Source organism: Micropterus dolomieu, linkage group LG23 (assembly GCF_021292245.1).
Source record: "Micropterus dolomieu isolate WLL.071019.BEF.003 ecotype Adirondacks linkage group LG23, ASM2129224v1, whole genome shotgun sequence".
Lineage (NCBI taxonomy): Eukaryota > Metazoa > Chordata > Actinopteri > Centrarchiformes > Centrarchidae > Micropterus > Micropterus dolomieu.
Window position 1 is genome coordinate 12,365,287 of NC_060172.1, and position 16,504 is coordinate 12,381,790.

The following is a 16,504-nucleotide window of genomic DNA, read 5'->3' on the forward strand; positions in this document are numbered from 1 at the left end:
ATCCCTTTGCTCTGTGCCAGACGATAGCGACTGTCCTAGGAGACAGAAACCTCTGCTCCAGCTGATTTTTGTTGTAGTACTTCTGTTTATTCTATTTTGTTAAACAAATTCTTCAAAGACAACGGTTTGTTGTAACTCAGTTATTTGCTCAACCCTTCACAAGGAATATAATTTATACAACAATAAATACAGTAAATTGATTATACTGGCTGAGTGAAATGTTTTGCTGTGCGCGCACACACAAAATTATAAAACTATCATTGTGTTTCACAATACTGACCTACAATGAATATCATAACAAATTTTTTGATCTAACAAAGACTGATGTCAAAACCTTCAGCAGACACCAGCTGAGATGTCACGAACAGCCTGTTTTTAGTCTGTTGCCCTTATGGACGTGATTCACTAAAACGTAACCAAAGCCAGGAAATACTGTTACACTCAAATACTGTATATCCACTATTGACACTGGTTTACAAGACTGTCGTGACTCAAGACAGCTAATGTAACCAGTTATGATCTCCATTACTTTTGATTTAACAAAACCGTTATTATTTTATATACTTTGTTCTACTACATTGCCAATTTATTCTATTATAAGTGAAATAATTTGACATCTGTTGATACATTTTTTTAGCATGGAGGGGTCTACAACTACAATCCTGTAATGTACAATCGCAATAAAGGTGAACTTTGGTGGTATAGGACGTGAATACTATATTTGCAATTTAGCTCAATTTGAGAGCAGATATTTCTTTACTACACGTCTGTTCTGTTAATCTGTGTCAAAATACAGATTACATTTAATGTAATTAGTGGAGAGGAAGTGTAATTAATTAATCTTTAAAGGCGCTGCACTTCTATATTCAAACACTCACATGCTACTTTAATAAAATATTTCAAATGTTTGTCAGATATAAAACACAAACCTACGACGACAACATACCTTGAAATAGTCTGGCTGGGTTTCTTTGACAATCTCTTTTGTTAAAGGCCAGGTCAGTTTACCCGGTGTTATTTGATTCTTCACCATCTGCAGGGAATCTGAAAACTGCTCCAGAGCAACTGCAAACCTGTCCGAAGAAGAGACGCGTAATGCTGTACAGGTCAACCGCAAAAGGGCATGAAACAAACAAAACTGGTAAAGCTAGACGCTACTGTACCTGTTCTCTTTCACATACACCCTCCCGATGGCATAAAAAACCAGACACTGAAACGTCCTCACTTCATATGATTTGATCTTCTCCAGAAGTTTTTGTGCTTCACCAAGTTCCTGTGTTAAACAAAGAACATATTTAATGGACTACAAACACAGGAAATTACACTCCACTGGTCTACAGGTCACTGTAGCTTCAGTAATATCTGCGGCCTTCCCTTCAACACAAAGCTCCTCTTACCCACCGGAGCAGCTCCAGTCTCGCAAGTGTTGATAGGCTATTACTTGTGACATTTAACCAATCAGATAGTGCTGTAGGCGGGACACTGGGCGAGACTACAGAGTGGTGACTACAGACAGAGGGCTACATGAGAGCCAAAGTGCCTTCATGAAGACAAAACAGTACAGAAACTAGGTCACAATTCACTCTTCTAAATACAGCAGCGACATAAAAAAGTGCAAGCTGCAATTAACACAGATCCTTTGGTTTAAACAATACAAGAACCCGTGATGAAGTGCACCTGGCTGTTTTATCCTTCGCGTGAGAAAAAGATAAGACTTTCTCACAGGAAAGAGAGGATGCTCTTGATTTAAGGCCTTTGCACACCAAAGGTCAAACTAACCTGCACACTTGAACATTGTATCTAGTTAATATATAAAATATAGGTATGGGAATAACATGAGCAGTAAATACAGTATATCCACCCACAAGGTCTAACAATTGGGGTGGTGATGGCGCAATGGATAAGATGCATGCCTTTGTTGCAAGAAGCCTAGGTTCAACTCCCCACTATGACACATCCACTAATATGTCACTGAGCAAGACACTTAACCCCTAGTTGCTCCAGAGGCGTGCGACCTCTTACATATACAGCTTTGGATAAAAGCGTCAGCTAAATGAATAAGTGTAACATGCCTACCTCAGGCTGGCCGATTTCTGTCAGGGCTGATGCGCGGCCATAAAGTAACAACAGTACATCCAGTGTGGAAAATCCAAGTTCCTGAGAAGCAAGAAAAAAAACATAATTAACTCTCAGCTTTGATCTGGTTCTTAAAACTTAAACCTTACTTGATTCACAAATGATTCACAGCCAAAAAGAAAATAAATTCACAGATTTGGGGGCATTTCTGAAAGAAGGGATGACTAGCAACAAAATGCTTTCCAAGCATTAAAACCACTTTAAGTCATGTTAAATTAGTGAGGGACAATCTTTGTTCATGTTTTGAGATACTGAAAAAAGTATCGGCCAATATTTCAGATTTTAAAATCCCCAAATATCAAAATCAGTATCAGTCTAAAAGATATTCTGATACCGGTCTGGCTCCATTTCTTATTTTGAAAAAAAAACGATCTACATTGCCATTACAGCGATTACTCAAATACACATGCACTGGTTTGCGGATGAGCAGTATTATTACCTTGGGTGTGCTGGTTTCCACCAGGGCCAGCGCCTGGCTGAAGGCCTGCTCTGCATTACGGCTGCGGAGGTCGGCCAGAGCAGTATGGGCATCCTGCACCATAGATCTCAACTCTTTACGCACACCTGCTTTACCATCATCCACTTTCTGGTTGTGAACGGAACTAGAGTGCGAGGGATTGATACAACGAGACTGATCTTTCTGCAATGCAAGACAAAAAATAAGTCTAAGTGAGTCCAAGCTCCAGCTCTCTGCGAGGCTTCTAGTGTCTTCAGAAGTTTCTTTTGATACACATGCCACACTGTTTGTGCTACACGGTACTGAAAAAGCTTTACAAGTGTTAACTTAACACTCATGACTAATTATTGATGTAAAATGTTGAAAAACATCCAAATGACAGAAGCAGCGCTCCCAACAAGAATCATTAATAAAGCAGAGCCACACCTCATCTTCAGACTGACAATTTCTGTTCTTTGGTTTCTTCTTTGTGGTGGTGCTGGAATCTCCTTTCCCGTTCTTTGTAGAAAAGTCACTGGAAGCACATCATTTTAATCAGCTATGCAGTCCGAAATACAGCCAAACCATGTTCTGTTAGCATTAAAAGTTTAAAAAGGGCAATTCCTTTATGTGGTTAAAGCCAATTGTAGAAAAACACTTGAATCCCATTTCGTCCTCTATATTCACACACCTTCTAACTACCTACTGGCCTACAGATGACTTTAGGTGGGTCCTCACCGTATGAGTTTAAAAGACTCTTCTACACTGAAGTTACTGTTGTCAGGTTGTGTTATTATTATATGTGTGATAATACTGTCTAGGGCTGAACGATTCGAGGAAAAAAAATAAATAAATCTAACTGCGATTTTTCTGCCAGATATTGCAACTACAACTCGATTTGTGACCATCTGAATTTTTTCTAAAATAAAGTTCAAAATTCGCTGCCAGTTTCTTTTTTTCTTCTGTCAGAAAGAAACTGGCAGCGAAGCTGCATCAAGCAGCACAGAGAACCAGGAAGGCAGGAAGTCAGACACAGAACAGCATAGAGAATCCGGTTGATTTTCATAATAAAAGCCTGTGCAGACTCTAGATCGTATATCAACAACAAGCAGTTAAAACAGACAGAAAACAAGTTATTTAACAATGTAGCCTACCTAATCATGATGGAAGCACAAAATTTGTTCAGTTATCCTTAATTTAACAACATCTGAACAAGTCAGCAAAATCAGGCAGGCAAAACGCTCTTATTCTGAAATGCTCCACGTGGGATGTGTAGCCAACAGAGAACGGAACGAAACCGGCTCACAGAGAGCTGTTAGCTGTAGTTTAAGCACGCAAAATGACAAATTAACAGCACGTCAACAACAATATTGGGCAGGCTAACCGCTCCGCTGGTGAAAACACTTCAGTGTGAGTTGACGAAGGACAACCGCTGCCCGTGTCTGTTCAGCTAGTGCCATTATCCCATGTTTTCCCCCAGTTCGTTTGTTGTTGTAAAATGTACTGTGCTTGCTCTGAATGGTGAATAGGGCCGTAACAGGAGGCACATGGTGCTTGTGATTAGCAGATCTGTCACACAAGGAGGACAACGGAATTAATTTGTAACTGCATGACCGTTTAAAACAGGTCAGAGGTGCCGTATAATTAATAGGGTTGACCCCGAATAGTCAAGGATTCGATGGGTGGAGCCTAATTCGACTTTCAATCTTGCAGTCAAAGCTTCGCAGCGATACAAGGATCATGCCATATTGACGATATGGGGGTGCTCATAGTCTGGTTTTACATAGAACCACCTGTTGTCTCCCAATAAGTTAATATAAAGCCCATTACACTATATATTTCAATGTTTAATGCTGTAAATAAACATGTAAAAAGAATGAAACTTTCAAGTTGGGGTTGTATGGGCCCTCATTAATAAAAGAGCAGATCTTTCAGCAGTGAAATCATTTATATAAGCATTGATATTAGTACCAGTACTTTGACTAACCTTTTTGGTGGTTTAGAGTCTTTCGTGCTGCCCTCTGCCTGTGCGGTCCTTTCATTTTTCACTGTAGAGAGAAAATTAGCAATGAAGTTTTTAAATGTCATGAACATTAAGAGTTTGTTGGCTAAAACGGCTAAATTCTAAATAGCCACTGAGAGGGAGACTATGTTGAATCCGATGAAATCAAATCAGGACACAAGTCGAAGTTTAGTTAAGGCTGGTTTATCCGCATGTGTTGGTCAAACCCAGAGCAGAATGAAAGTAAGACTCAGAGGCTGCAGCCCACTCACTCAGCCTTATACAGTATGGAGTAAGTAACTCCACGTGACGAAGGGCCACTGCAATCTTTGTCTAGATGGAAAACATAGTATAAGTGATACCAGATGTTCATCTTCTGGCTTTCCTACAGCTAAAGGCCGATTTATACTCCTGCGTAGGGTCTACGTGCGTACCGACGCTGTAGGCTACGCATGTAGCCATGCATTTATACTTGTGCGTAGGTGTGTCCGTCATTCTGCAATTAGACCCCCAAACACTAGTCAGCAGTACCGCTACAGCGCCCACTGTGTTGACTTTTGCCGGCCAAGCAGGCTAACTTTAGTGCTCCGCTAACGTAAATGGGGGTAAAATTGTATACGTGCGGCTGGTGTAGCCTTTTGAAATGTTACCGACCGAATGGATCACATTCTGATAGCGAAATGATTCATTTCACTTGGGTTGCGACAGTCAAATATATTGATTCACTGTGTTATAGCCGCCGTTTTGGCCGCTACTAAAAGTTACTTCAAAGCACCGGGTACTTCCGGTCCGCTCGGAGGCATTGCGAGGCTGCCCAGCCGACCAATCACAGAGCTTATGGTCCACGTCGACTCGACGTGTAGTTAGATTTTGGAGGAGGTGCACGTCAGGCGACGGCGTAGCCTCTGCGCAGCCCTGTAGCCTACGTCGCAGAAGTATACATTAGCCTTAACCAGGGGGATGGTTCTGATCCATCCACATGCACTTACATGAGTGAGAAATACAATAAGCTACAAAAATGTATACAAGATACATAAAAAGACATGGAATTATTATAAAAATACAATAGCATATTAATGGTTATGTCGTCATACAAAACCACCAAGCACATATCAAACTGATTCACAAGATCAGGGTAACTTTAGGCATCTTTTTTCACTCCACAGATATAAAAACACAGTAAGACAATACAAAACATCTACAGCTGCCTGCTGAGTCTGCCGATCAATAAAATAGTGAAAAATGTCCCTCACAATTTACAATAAAGCATCTTCAAATGTCCTGTTTTGTCAGACCAACAGTCCATAAGATTCAAATTCCTGACCCTAACAGACCAACAGAAAACCCGAACAATAGAGAAGCTGGAACCAACAAATTCTGCAAGCCAAAAAATACCTAAATGATAAATTGATGATTAAAATAGTTTGATTCAGTTTCTGTCGATTAACTAATCATTAAAATGTTTCAGCTCAACAAAAAAAAAGAAAGAAAAGTGTTTAGTGCATCAGAGAGGGTTGAAACAAACTCACCAGTTTGCTTGTTGGTTTTAACCTCTGGGACCTGTCAACACAAAAGATAATCATTATCACTGAACAAAATCAAACAAACATCAGATAAAATCTGACATTTCACAATATCAATTTGTCATTTTAACATTTTCCTTTGATGTCCTTTTTTTAACATTCAATTATTGGTTGATTACCATTTTAATTTCCCCCAGTACCAACCGACCAATAGCCTAATACCCAGAGATATAGCGTTTACTATTACACAAACTTAAAAAAAAAAAAATATATAGGAGCTGGAACTGTAGTATCAGTGTTTTGTGTCTCACATTGCTGTTGATAACGTGAACAAAGTTACTGACCTTACTCTGTGGAGCAATGTTCTTAAAACTTTTTAAAGGCTGTTGTCGTGAGTCCACTGAATCTGCTCGGTTAGTGCCGTCCAGTCTGTAAAAAAAAACAAATAAACAACCCAAATGCATCAGATCCTCCATAAGTTTATCTGCATTTATTAATCATGTTTATACAATGTGTACAAAAAGGTAGCGCACACATACTTTTTAATGGGAGTTTTCTTAGCCCGTCCAACTGAAAGGAAAGCACATAACAAAAGTTCTAGTTATGAGGTAGAGCAAACTATGAGGGATGACATCAACCACATTAGTAATTAGCCACAACAAGTAATAATCATAATTAGCTCTTAAAATACATACATTTGTTTATGAAAACAAAGACAAAACTGGGTTGTTGTTTTTTTCAGCCTTTTCTTGACTTCTTTTTTCTCCAGCTATTTACACCTTTGATTTTTGAGCTCTATCTAAATAAGATGGGGACATGTGAGGGTATAAAGGCATACTGACACAAGTTTAAATATGTCTAGTAAACACAGTGTAATATCTAGTGTGTACAGTGTTGAGGCATAAGTTGGTTAAAAATAGTTTTTAATCTGAGGGAAAAGTCTCTGGCACTTTCTGTTTCAGGTGGATGAAAAGAAAGAAAATATGATTTAAGGTGCTACTGTGAACGTGACGTGGAAATACCTTTTGGGTCTTTCATTGCTCGCAATTGTTCAGCGTGAGTGGTGAATTTCAGGTGTTGTTGTTCAAGGTCTTTGATTCCGTCTTGGTCGTCTTTACACAGACTCTGGGCTGAATCGTTGGCCTCAAGAGCCAGTTGGATCTCTCCCATGGAGAACAAAGCCTCACAGTAGCGGTAGTGACCCTGCAAACAAAACATTCATTAACTTCTAACTCATCACTATTGTTTGCTTCAGTGATTAGCATGAAGCAAAGTTGGGAGTCAACTGCAGGAACAGGCAGTGCAGTTCTGACAAAAATAACGTGCCAGTAATTCTGCTCAGTAAGAATCAGCTACATAGAGACTACAATTCCTCAGTTTCTGCTAGAGATGTTAAAACCAAGTTATTTAATAAAGAGTATCTGCTAACACAGAGCCTGTTATCTATGGTGCACACTAATGTAGACCTACCTACAGCATAGCGTGTTATGATCTGTTTAGACATCTCATCTTTTTTACATCTTATAATTAAAGTAATTGATTTACAAATTTTTTTTTGCATTTGTACATGGCTAGTCAGCGTTAACACAAAGCACAGCTGAAGGGAATGTTTTTAGTTGACAGGTATTTAGTTATCAACTGAATATTAAACGAATGATAATTTTGACCTGATGATGGCGCTAGATGAAAAAAAATAGGTGCACTCGCGTTATTATAATTTATCATGAGGGGAACATTTCAAATCCAAATTGGTTCTTTGTCAGGAACAAAGGTTTTAATCAGGTGTGTGTCTCTGGTTTTGGTTTTAGTTATGGGTGTGCCTACATCCACAGGATGAGTAAATACTACTAAGCCTAAATCAAACAAGGAATAAAGTAAAACAATACAAAGATCAGCCTGTTTGATACCCCTGTTCCTGGTAACCTGATTTGGGTGTGGCACTTCCTTTCGCTAATGTAATAAAATGGAAATTTTAAAGGAGTGTTCAACAGAGTTGCAAGTCCTTGAATCTGTCCTGAATTTACCTCAGCATACTACTCATCTACTGTGACCGGATCATAAAAGAGATAAGCACCTTTGCCCAGTGTGGTTTTATCAGAATTGCACGTTTTCCATCACCAACTGCTTTTCTGTAAAATAGAAAAGGTTTGGGTTTAAACACAATTTGAGCTTTGTACCTATGATGAACACAAGCATTAAAATCAAGAGTTGCATAGTGTGAGATTCATTAACACCGGGGGTTGAGATTAAGATTGGCCTAGGTAGAAAAGTTGGTGAATCTATAATATAACAATACAAATCTGATGACGAAAAAAATGACTTAAAACGTCCACTTTTGGCCAGTTGGGAGTGATTTCCTGTTCTGATACGCTTGATAAATATAAGGCCCTGGCTTCCTTGTATAAATTTCCTAGATGGGAAGGGTTACTGACTCTCCATTAAAAAGTTCAATGGAAACAACACAAGCTTCTTCCGCTCTCTTTATTAACACTTCTCAATTTCTGTAGTGATGCTTTTTAAATGCAATTACCGTGTCCAAGTAATAAAATCACTCATATGTCTTGATTAGGTAAAACAACGTTTCTACTGATACTGGGTACTTTATTTACAGATGAAAGGTGCTCCAGAGTAAACGGTACTTACAGAAACTTTTTACATCGTATATAGCATAGGGCTCGGTTTCCATAGATCATGTGGTTGTCAGGGCTGAATGAAGAAAACATGAATGAGCCCACAGATTTACCAATTTATTCGCTAAACCTACACAGTCTAATTAGCACCTTGCAATGAATCCTGTCTTTGTGAACTGACAACATTTTTGAGGCTGCGGTTTGAGGTCGTTTTGCATCATATTGAGATGTTTCTAAAAATTTGTCTCCTTCCTGTATTTAAATAGTCAACACAAGGTTAATTACCTAAGCTTCACAAAGACGGAGATTCACTGCAGGGCCGTTTTAGTTTATTGCATTATTCTACATGTGTACTGATAAACAAATTCTTATATAACATATTTAGAATAATACAGATTATAGTTTCATGTCAGAGAAAAATACACGTTTAAAGATAATGTTTAAATACTTACTAATATTTGATAGCTTTAGAATAAAACCTCACAGCATCTTCATACTGCTGTTTCTGGAAGTTGTCATTTCCTTTCTTCTTCATTTCTTCACTTTTCTGGATTAGGAACACAACAAAACAAATTGTTATTTTTCCACAGGAACAACATTTAGGCACAGTTAAAAGTTATGGCTTCCACTTTTTTATAAGAAATTCAATCAGTAGAATACAATATCTATAATGATCTGTCAATGGTATTTAAGTGCTTTAGGCTGTTGCATCCCCTTGGTAAACTTGGCTTTTGTGATGTAGAAAATCAAGCCCAGTGAGCCGTGCTCAACAGACAATCATGACACCAAACCACTTCAGTAACGTGAGGAAGCATTTTGAATTGGACACTATAGATGGAAAAGTTCTGAATAAAGGTGAGGCAATTTGCTGCTTTAAAAAAAAGCACTACTATTATTACTGTGTCATAAATCTGTGATACCACTTTGAAGACCTTCTTTTCTTGGACCGAGGAATCTTAAATTACTAATCCTATGTCCTTCATTCTTCAATTATCTCTTGATATATACTAAACATTTCAAAAATCATTTAAAGTGTTTTAATATCAAAATCCATATCTTTAACCTTACTGTAAAAAGTAAGTAAAATATGACTCATCTTGAACTTGGGAGAGTATACATACAGAGTGGTATCAAGGCAGGTGGTGTGTTTTTTGGATCTCAAAAACTATTTTTGTTGGCAAAAAACTTGTTCACATTTCCAAAGAATGTGGGTGAGGTCGTATTCGTTTTCCCTTCACCATCTAACAATGGATGCGGGGGCGGTGTGGATGGAGGCCAACGGTCTTCTACAGCTCAGTATCTCACTACAGCTCTGTGTTTTGCGACGTGTCACCAAACCATGCTCACTTTTGAGCAGCCCAATGAAATCGTATACATTTTATTTAAATTCACTTGGATATACTTCTCATTACTGAAGCTAGTTTCACTGTGACTTTAAGGTCACTGCCCATGTTAGGGCTCGCGCAGACTACACGACTTTCAGCATAGGCCGATGGCTGTGCTGTTAACACTACACAACTTGCCCTCTTGTGACGGGAATCTTGATGTCGTTTTGGTGTTCACACTACGTGACTGATCGGTGACAGTGGGTCACACACTACACGAGCTGACAGCGGCTCTGTCACCCGACGCAGGTCTCCAAACCACGTTTTGTCAAGAAAACATGTGAAATGTGAAGCGGGAAATGACGCAAACCTACACACAAAACAGTAACAAAACAGCTGTTTGTTATTATAAAGAGCAATTATAAAGACAAATAATATGAGTGAATGAATGGATTAGCACACGCAGGTAGCAGGGATCATCTGAGCTACAGAGAGAGCTGGAGGTGGTTTTGTGGTGAAAAAGTAGTTGCCTGCTCTGCCAGCTGCCTGCTGTCATTGGCTGGATGTGGAAGCCGAGCCGGCCGACTCTGCCAGATATTTGGCATGCTAGATATCTAGCAGACGTCGGCAATGTGTCAGAAATGTGTCAGGAAGCCGTTATGATGAGTCGTTGAGTAGGTCACACAACAACTGGCGACCGCTGATTTACTCCCGATTACAGCCTGATGGTCGCCAAGCGGCAAATCGGGCTAAAAATCGTGTAGTGTGAACTAGGCTTTAGATGTTGTGCACACCACTTTTGATGTACTGCAAATATTTATGTTGACCCCAGTATGAGTAGCTGTTGTTACAATAGTTACAGGGCATCTACAGTGAATAACAATTACTGTAGTTACAAAGTCTGGTCTTCAAACCATGTCAACCATCTCATTAAGGCTGCTAAGATAATTTCTCAGCAAACACTCAGTAGCGTCTGTGCTCAAACATAAGTACAAGTTACAGAAATGACCAACAGGTGCCCATTAAAGCAAATGTCTAGCTGTAGCACAGAGACAGCCTGTAGATCATGTCTTACCTCTACTTGATGATCAGATGGTCGAGCCATCAGTGCCTTCATCGTCCTCTCCAAGTTGGAACCCATATCCTGAATATACTTAGCAACTGATTGAAAGCAAAAACAGGAAGTGTGTTTCTGTTAACTATCAACACGCAAGTTCTACAGGCTTCAGTTTTTGCACAATGACTAACTTGTGTAAAATGTCAGACATGCATTATCCATTGGTTCAGTAGCAGAGTCTGTCTGTGCTGGAGCATTTCTTACACTCCGTGAAGATAAAATGCAGGGCTGTGAAGCAGGTGTGTGCATGGCCAAGATGTACAAGACGATGGCGAATATCAGGTTCTCCTGTTCTCTCCAACCAGTGTAACGCATCCTCCAAAACCTCTGGGGAACGCTGATGGTACAAAGTGACACTCAGATAAAGTTGTCAAAGAGAACCACCAACCAACCGTCTCCATTAAGCATTACACAGGCATCAACAATACACACGCATTCATTCAGCTGTATGATACATTTTTATGCTGAAGTTCTCCTGAATAGGAAAAAATGCATTTTAAGTACTTTTGGCCACCGCCATTTTTATAGACGGGGAAAAGGGAAAGCTTCTAGGCATGCGCCAATCTGACCTTTTCATCCATAAAAGCATCCTGAGGACTGTTCGGACCTATTAATTTTGAAAGAGCAACGGCCAATGGGGAAACTCCAAAGTTCAACCGATCCGGTGCAAGAGAACAAGCCTTAAATATTTCCACAGAGCTAAATTAACATCTCTTATAAGCTTCATACATGTTAAGATTCGTTTTAACCAAAAGCTACATTTCACATGGTGTCCCACATGGTTTAATACCTGCCCAAGTGTTTTGTAATCATACGTTTCCACTCAAACAATTTTTGAGAAATATCTCAAAAGTCTAACCATACCTCACTCTTCTGAAGACTCAAAGAAACCTTATTAGCTGCATATTTAAAGCACCACATCACTTTTTTCAGACTTACCAAGTTAAACATGTTGCTTATCCAGAAAACATGCTTTGTTTGGTCCTTTTTTAACTGAAACAGACAACAGAGACACAGTTGAGATCAAAACATTCAAAATAGTAACATACTGAAACACAAAATCTATTCTTATTCTCTTCAGTGCTAAATATAACTATATCTAGACAGAGCTTTCCTGTATTAATATATTTTAATTCACAAGTAAACTAACATTATTAAAGTGAGAGAAATTATAATGCTGCACACTGCTTCAAATAACACTGTATGGTCCATTTAAAAAGTTATACATATAGCCTAAACATGTCATTCAAGTAAAATGGCAGCCACTTTCTGAAATCTCTAAATAGTGTTTTAAACTCTTTCGGTTAGGAGAATATATTACAGCCTACTCGAACACTCTGGCCTCTTCTGCATTACTTATTGATTTTGTGTTGCAATGTTGACTTATCACACATCTTCTCCAGGACATCTCCCCAAACAGTTTTTATAGACAGATAATAAAGCTGAAAGTCTCCTTATATATCTGTGATGAGCTAATAATATTGATACGTTTTGAGAAAGATGGTACACATGTACACAAGTTTTTAAAACAGGGACTAAAGGTCCTGTTCAATAGATCTAGGTGTTGGATAAGTCCCTACTCCAGGTGAGGTGTTACGAAGTAGAGTTTGTAATTTGAGCTGATCATCAATCATTGGTCAATCTTTCACAAAAAAAGAAAGTACTGTAGTATCTTATACTAGGACAAGGGGTGGAAATTTCTTGCTGTTAACCAATAAAAGGTAGGCTTGCTTTCAGGTTCCTAACCCTTTTAAATGAGGACACACTGTGCTGTTATCTTCTTGTGAGTGAAAGTAGCATTATAAATGCTGCAGTTGTTTTTTTAATCCAACATGTGCCTAATTTTTGTGTTTCTTCACATGTGGTGGAAATCCCTCTGGTGTCTGGAGCGTTTTGGCTAATAAACTGGCTATTAGACTAAACTACTACATAGTCAACTTACAGTTCCTTTCTCCAAGGCTCTGAGGATTGCTTCCAGTGTTTCTATCTTGGGCAGGTGCTTCAAGCTTAGATCACCACTGTAGCAAGAAAAGACATGAACAAACTCTTGAGCAGTCTATTAATTGGAGGTTTCGAAAAAAAAAAAAAAAAATCACAATCATAACTGTACTTACTTTGAGTCGATTAGGCCGATCTGTAAAGCCCAGCAAGCCATAGGGCTGGACTCATCGCGCTGCAGAAAAATGGGAAGCCAGAAGGCACAGACCTTCATCCGCTTTCCAGCCTCTTTTCTAGTGTCGACAGAAATACGGCTCCATCGTTCAAAAACCTCCTCTAAACAAACAAAAACATGCCGAATAAAAAAAAATTATTTCTGTCTATCTGACAGCTGTATAGAGAATTTACTTTCTCAGTTTAAATTAAAACAATCACAAATGTCGAGGGACAGCTAGCAACGACGACTGTAGTCTGAAAAGTAGATTATGTATTTTATCAGCATTTATTTATTATTTTGAACATTAAAATAAAAGTAAAAATGAATGTGAAATCTGGTCATGGCTGATAAAAATGGCAAGGTTTCCAAACCAAGTAGCCAAAATTTCACAATGAAACGTATCAAAAATCAGCAGTATGTCTTGTCCATTTCAGTCTCTTGCAACATATTGTGCAATATGGCTAACACCTTGGCTGGAAGGCTTTTACTGTGAACTACAGAAGTGAAGCCTTGAGGTATGGTCACATTACCATTTCTGGTATACGAATATTTGCTCTGTACCCATTCTCTTCTACTGGAGTGCATTCTTGTGATTCTGATCAATAGTCAATCATTACCCTGAATCATAATCAAATGAAAAGGTGCCTAGAGATTCCCACCTTTACTGGCTATGTTTGGTTTTCCTTTTGTTGTCATGTTGTTTTTTCCTTTAGGTTTGTCACCCATCTTTATTTGATGTATAACAAAACAATAGTAGCCCTATTGTTTTGGATTCATGTGACTGGTGAACTAAGACTTAAATGTCCCTTACCTGATGGACGGAGGGCGATGATGTCATCAGTTGTGGACATAAATCTCTGAGGGAAGAAAAACAGCTCATCAGAAAAATAAAGAAAAAAGATATAAGTTGGTAATGCACTTATTTTGATTAATAACTCACAGCGCTCATCCGTTCTCTGTAACTCCATTCACCACCACAGTCAGAATCAGAGTCTGAATCCGACATTTTGTCCAACTCTGTAAGAAAAAGTAGCAAAAATCACTCAAACACATTTTACAAAATGTGCTGAAGTGAATTGGATTTGAATGTTGCTGGCTGTGGCTGATTTGAAGTAATTTCACTGTATGAAAATCAACGTGCGAGAACTTGTTTGATTTCAGTAAACATGTCTATTTGCATTACATTTATTAATTTAGCTGACGCTTTTATCCAAAGCACCTTACAATTGCTATACATATCAGAGGTTGCACGCCTATGGAGCAACTAGAGGTTAAGTGTCTTGCTCAGGGATAAATTGGTGGATGGGTCACAGTGGGGGATTGAACAGCAAATGCATGTGTCTTATCCACTGCGCCATCGCCATCACCCTTCCCAGCTCATTTGACCACTGCTTCTCTCTCTCACACAAACAAAACGAAACTTCTCGGTATAACTTTTTTGCTGCAAACTAGAAAGGTGTCTTAGCTTGATAAATTAAATAAACCAAGCGTGGACAAAATTGGGAATGTATCGACAATTTGTCCATGAACTTCACCTGGATGCTTAAGCTATGATTCAGTCAAACTGTGGAGCAGTTTGACTGGCTGTACTGATCTGCAGTGCGATGTTAGGTTGCGTTTTTCCTTTTTGACTTGTGAAACTGATATGCTATTAGCCTACTCGCCTGTTACAAATGTAAGAACTTGCATTTCACCTCTTAATGTTGTGAAAGCCTTAATGCAGTCTGAATAACCTTTTTTATTTGTGAAAAGGAAATAAAGGTCAATTTCACATTTGTTTGTTTTTATATGCATGTTTCTCACATTACAACAGGTCCAGATTAACAACCACTTTTAAAATTATGAAACTAATTAACTTAGCATGTAACTTACCGCATACTTTAAAACTACAGCTAACTACTCATGCGGGTGTGGCCATTTATAAAACACATGTTTACATTACAATGCCGCTGCTCACGCTTTGTTTATTGGAAGCAGAACCAAAAGTAGGTTTCACCTCGCTGATGTTGATCAATGCCGTCGATTGTAGAAGGACTGTGCCATCAAACAGTGTAACGTTACATATTGGGTTATTGTATGGGATGAATTATTTGTGTTTAAGTAAAGGAGTTTGTCTGAACAACAACTGTCGGTAATGTAAACATTAATACAGCCTAACTTAGATAACGCCCCTCCTTGATTGGTCATTGGGGAGTTAGCATGTTCAGCCTATTAGCTAGCATACGTAGCAAAGTTAAAATCCTGTTAGTATTTATTTTAACGTTACAAGCTAGTCCGCTGTTGAACTGTATTAATAAACTATTATGTGGGTTAATGTAGCAGCTGTATCGTGGCCTGTTTTCTCACAACGTGGCATCGTCTAACTTAACGGATATATTAATTAATGCTACGACACTTTCTTTCTACTTTGTTTTAGCGCGATGTATCCGACCGAAACTCAAACCAGTGCTACAATGCAGCTACATACGGAGTTTAAAACCGTATTTACTAATTATTTAACCAGAAAACCGTCTTACCTTGTGATAACTACTGCGTAAACGCTTAGCAGTGGTCTCTGTTTGTCCTGTTCATATTGTGCGGAAGTTACACTGATACGCAGTCACGCAGCGCCGCGTGCCGTCAATAACACGCGCGAAAAAGAGGGCGGGAGGCGCAGATGAGATTCTTCTTCTTCGTTAGTGTTGAAGGCGGTACTGCCACCTACCGTACTGGAGTGTGTAGATCTTCTTCTTCTTCTTCTTTGGGTTTTTACGGCAGCTGGCATCCATTGAGTTGCATTACTGCCTGGAGTGTGTAGATTCATGGACTTTGTCCATATCAACTGAATTCGGTAAATTAATAAAAAACAACAAAAACAAAACAAACTCTCTCTAAATTATACAATCTATTAACCCCCTTCTAATTCCCCTGAAATCCTGTCCTGCCTCATGCACTATAATCTTTAATGTCTCCCTCTCTGAATGATATTTCTTTTAATGATGATGGTATATCTTTTTAACTTTTCTCCCTTAAATATAATGTAGAGTGTAACCCTGCATGCCCAAACCTTAGTTTTGTTATGATGACCTCCTCTCTCCAGTTACAGTATCTTCCACTAACCTGTATACACTTCTGTATTTTATAATAATATATGATTACTTTGTTTAGTGTTTATTGGCAGTTGGCATCCATCTTAAATTA

General features: G+C 38.7%; 1 protein-coding gene across 1 annotated transcript in view; it reads right to left on the bottom strand.

Moving 5' to 3' along the window:
• The window catches only part of ttc3 (tetratricopeptide repeat domain 3), a 39,121-nt gene extending 23,145 nt beyond the window's left edge, over positions 1-15,976 (bottom strand). The window contains exons 1-21 of the mRNA XM_046039384.1: positions 15,841-15,976; positions 14,265-14,341; positions 14,136-14,181; positions 13,284-13,443; positions 13,112-13,187; positions 12,109-12,162; positions 11,374-11,506; positions 11,128-11,213; positions 9,180-9,274; positions 8,741-8,803; positions 8,172-8,226; positions 7,120-7,300; positions 6,637-6,667; positions 6,442-6,526; positions 6,104-6,134; positions 4,560-4,620; positions 3,020-3,107; positions 2,576-2,776; positions 2,077-2,157; positions 1,164-1,273; positions 947-1,073 (exon numbers count right to left, since the gene is read on the bottom strand). Of these exons, the coding sequence (XP_045895340.1) occupies positions 947-1,073; positions 1,164-1,273; positions 2,077-2,157; positions 2,576-2,776; positions 3,020-3,107; positions 4,560-4,620; positions 6,104-6,134; positions 6,442-6,526; positions 6,637-6,667; positions 7,120-7,300; positions 8,172-8,226; positions 8,741-8,803; positions 9,180-9,274; positions 11,128-11,213; positions 11,374-11,506; positions 12,109-12,162; positions 13,112-13,187; positions 13,284-13,443; positions 14,136-14,181; positions 14,265-14,330 (1,830 nt within the window). The 5' untranslated portion in view covers positions 14,331-14,341; positions 15,841-15,976. The remainder of the gene's footprint in view (positions 1-946; positions 1,074-1,163; positions 1,274-2,076; positions 2,158-2,575; positions 2,777-3,019; positions 3,108-4,559; positions 4,621-6,103; positions 6,135-6,441; positions 6,527-6,636; positions 6,668-7,119; positions 7,301-8,171; positions 8,227-8,740; positions 8,804-9,179; positions 9,275-11,127; positions 11,214-11,373; positions 11,507-12,108; positions 12,163-13,111; positions 13,188-13,283; positions 13,444-14,135; positions 14,182-14,264; positions 14,342-15,840) is intronic.
• Between the last annotated feature and the right edge of the window lie 528 nt (positions 15,977-16,504).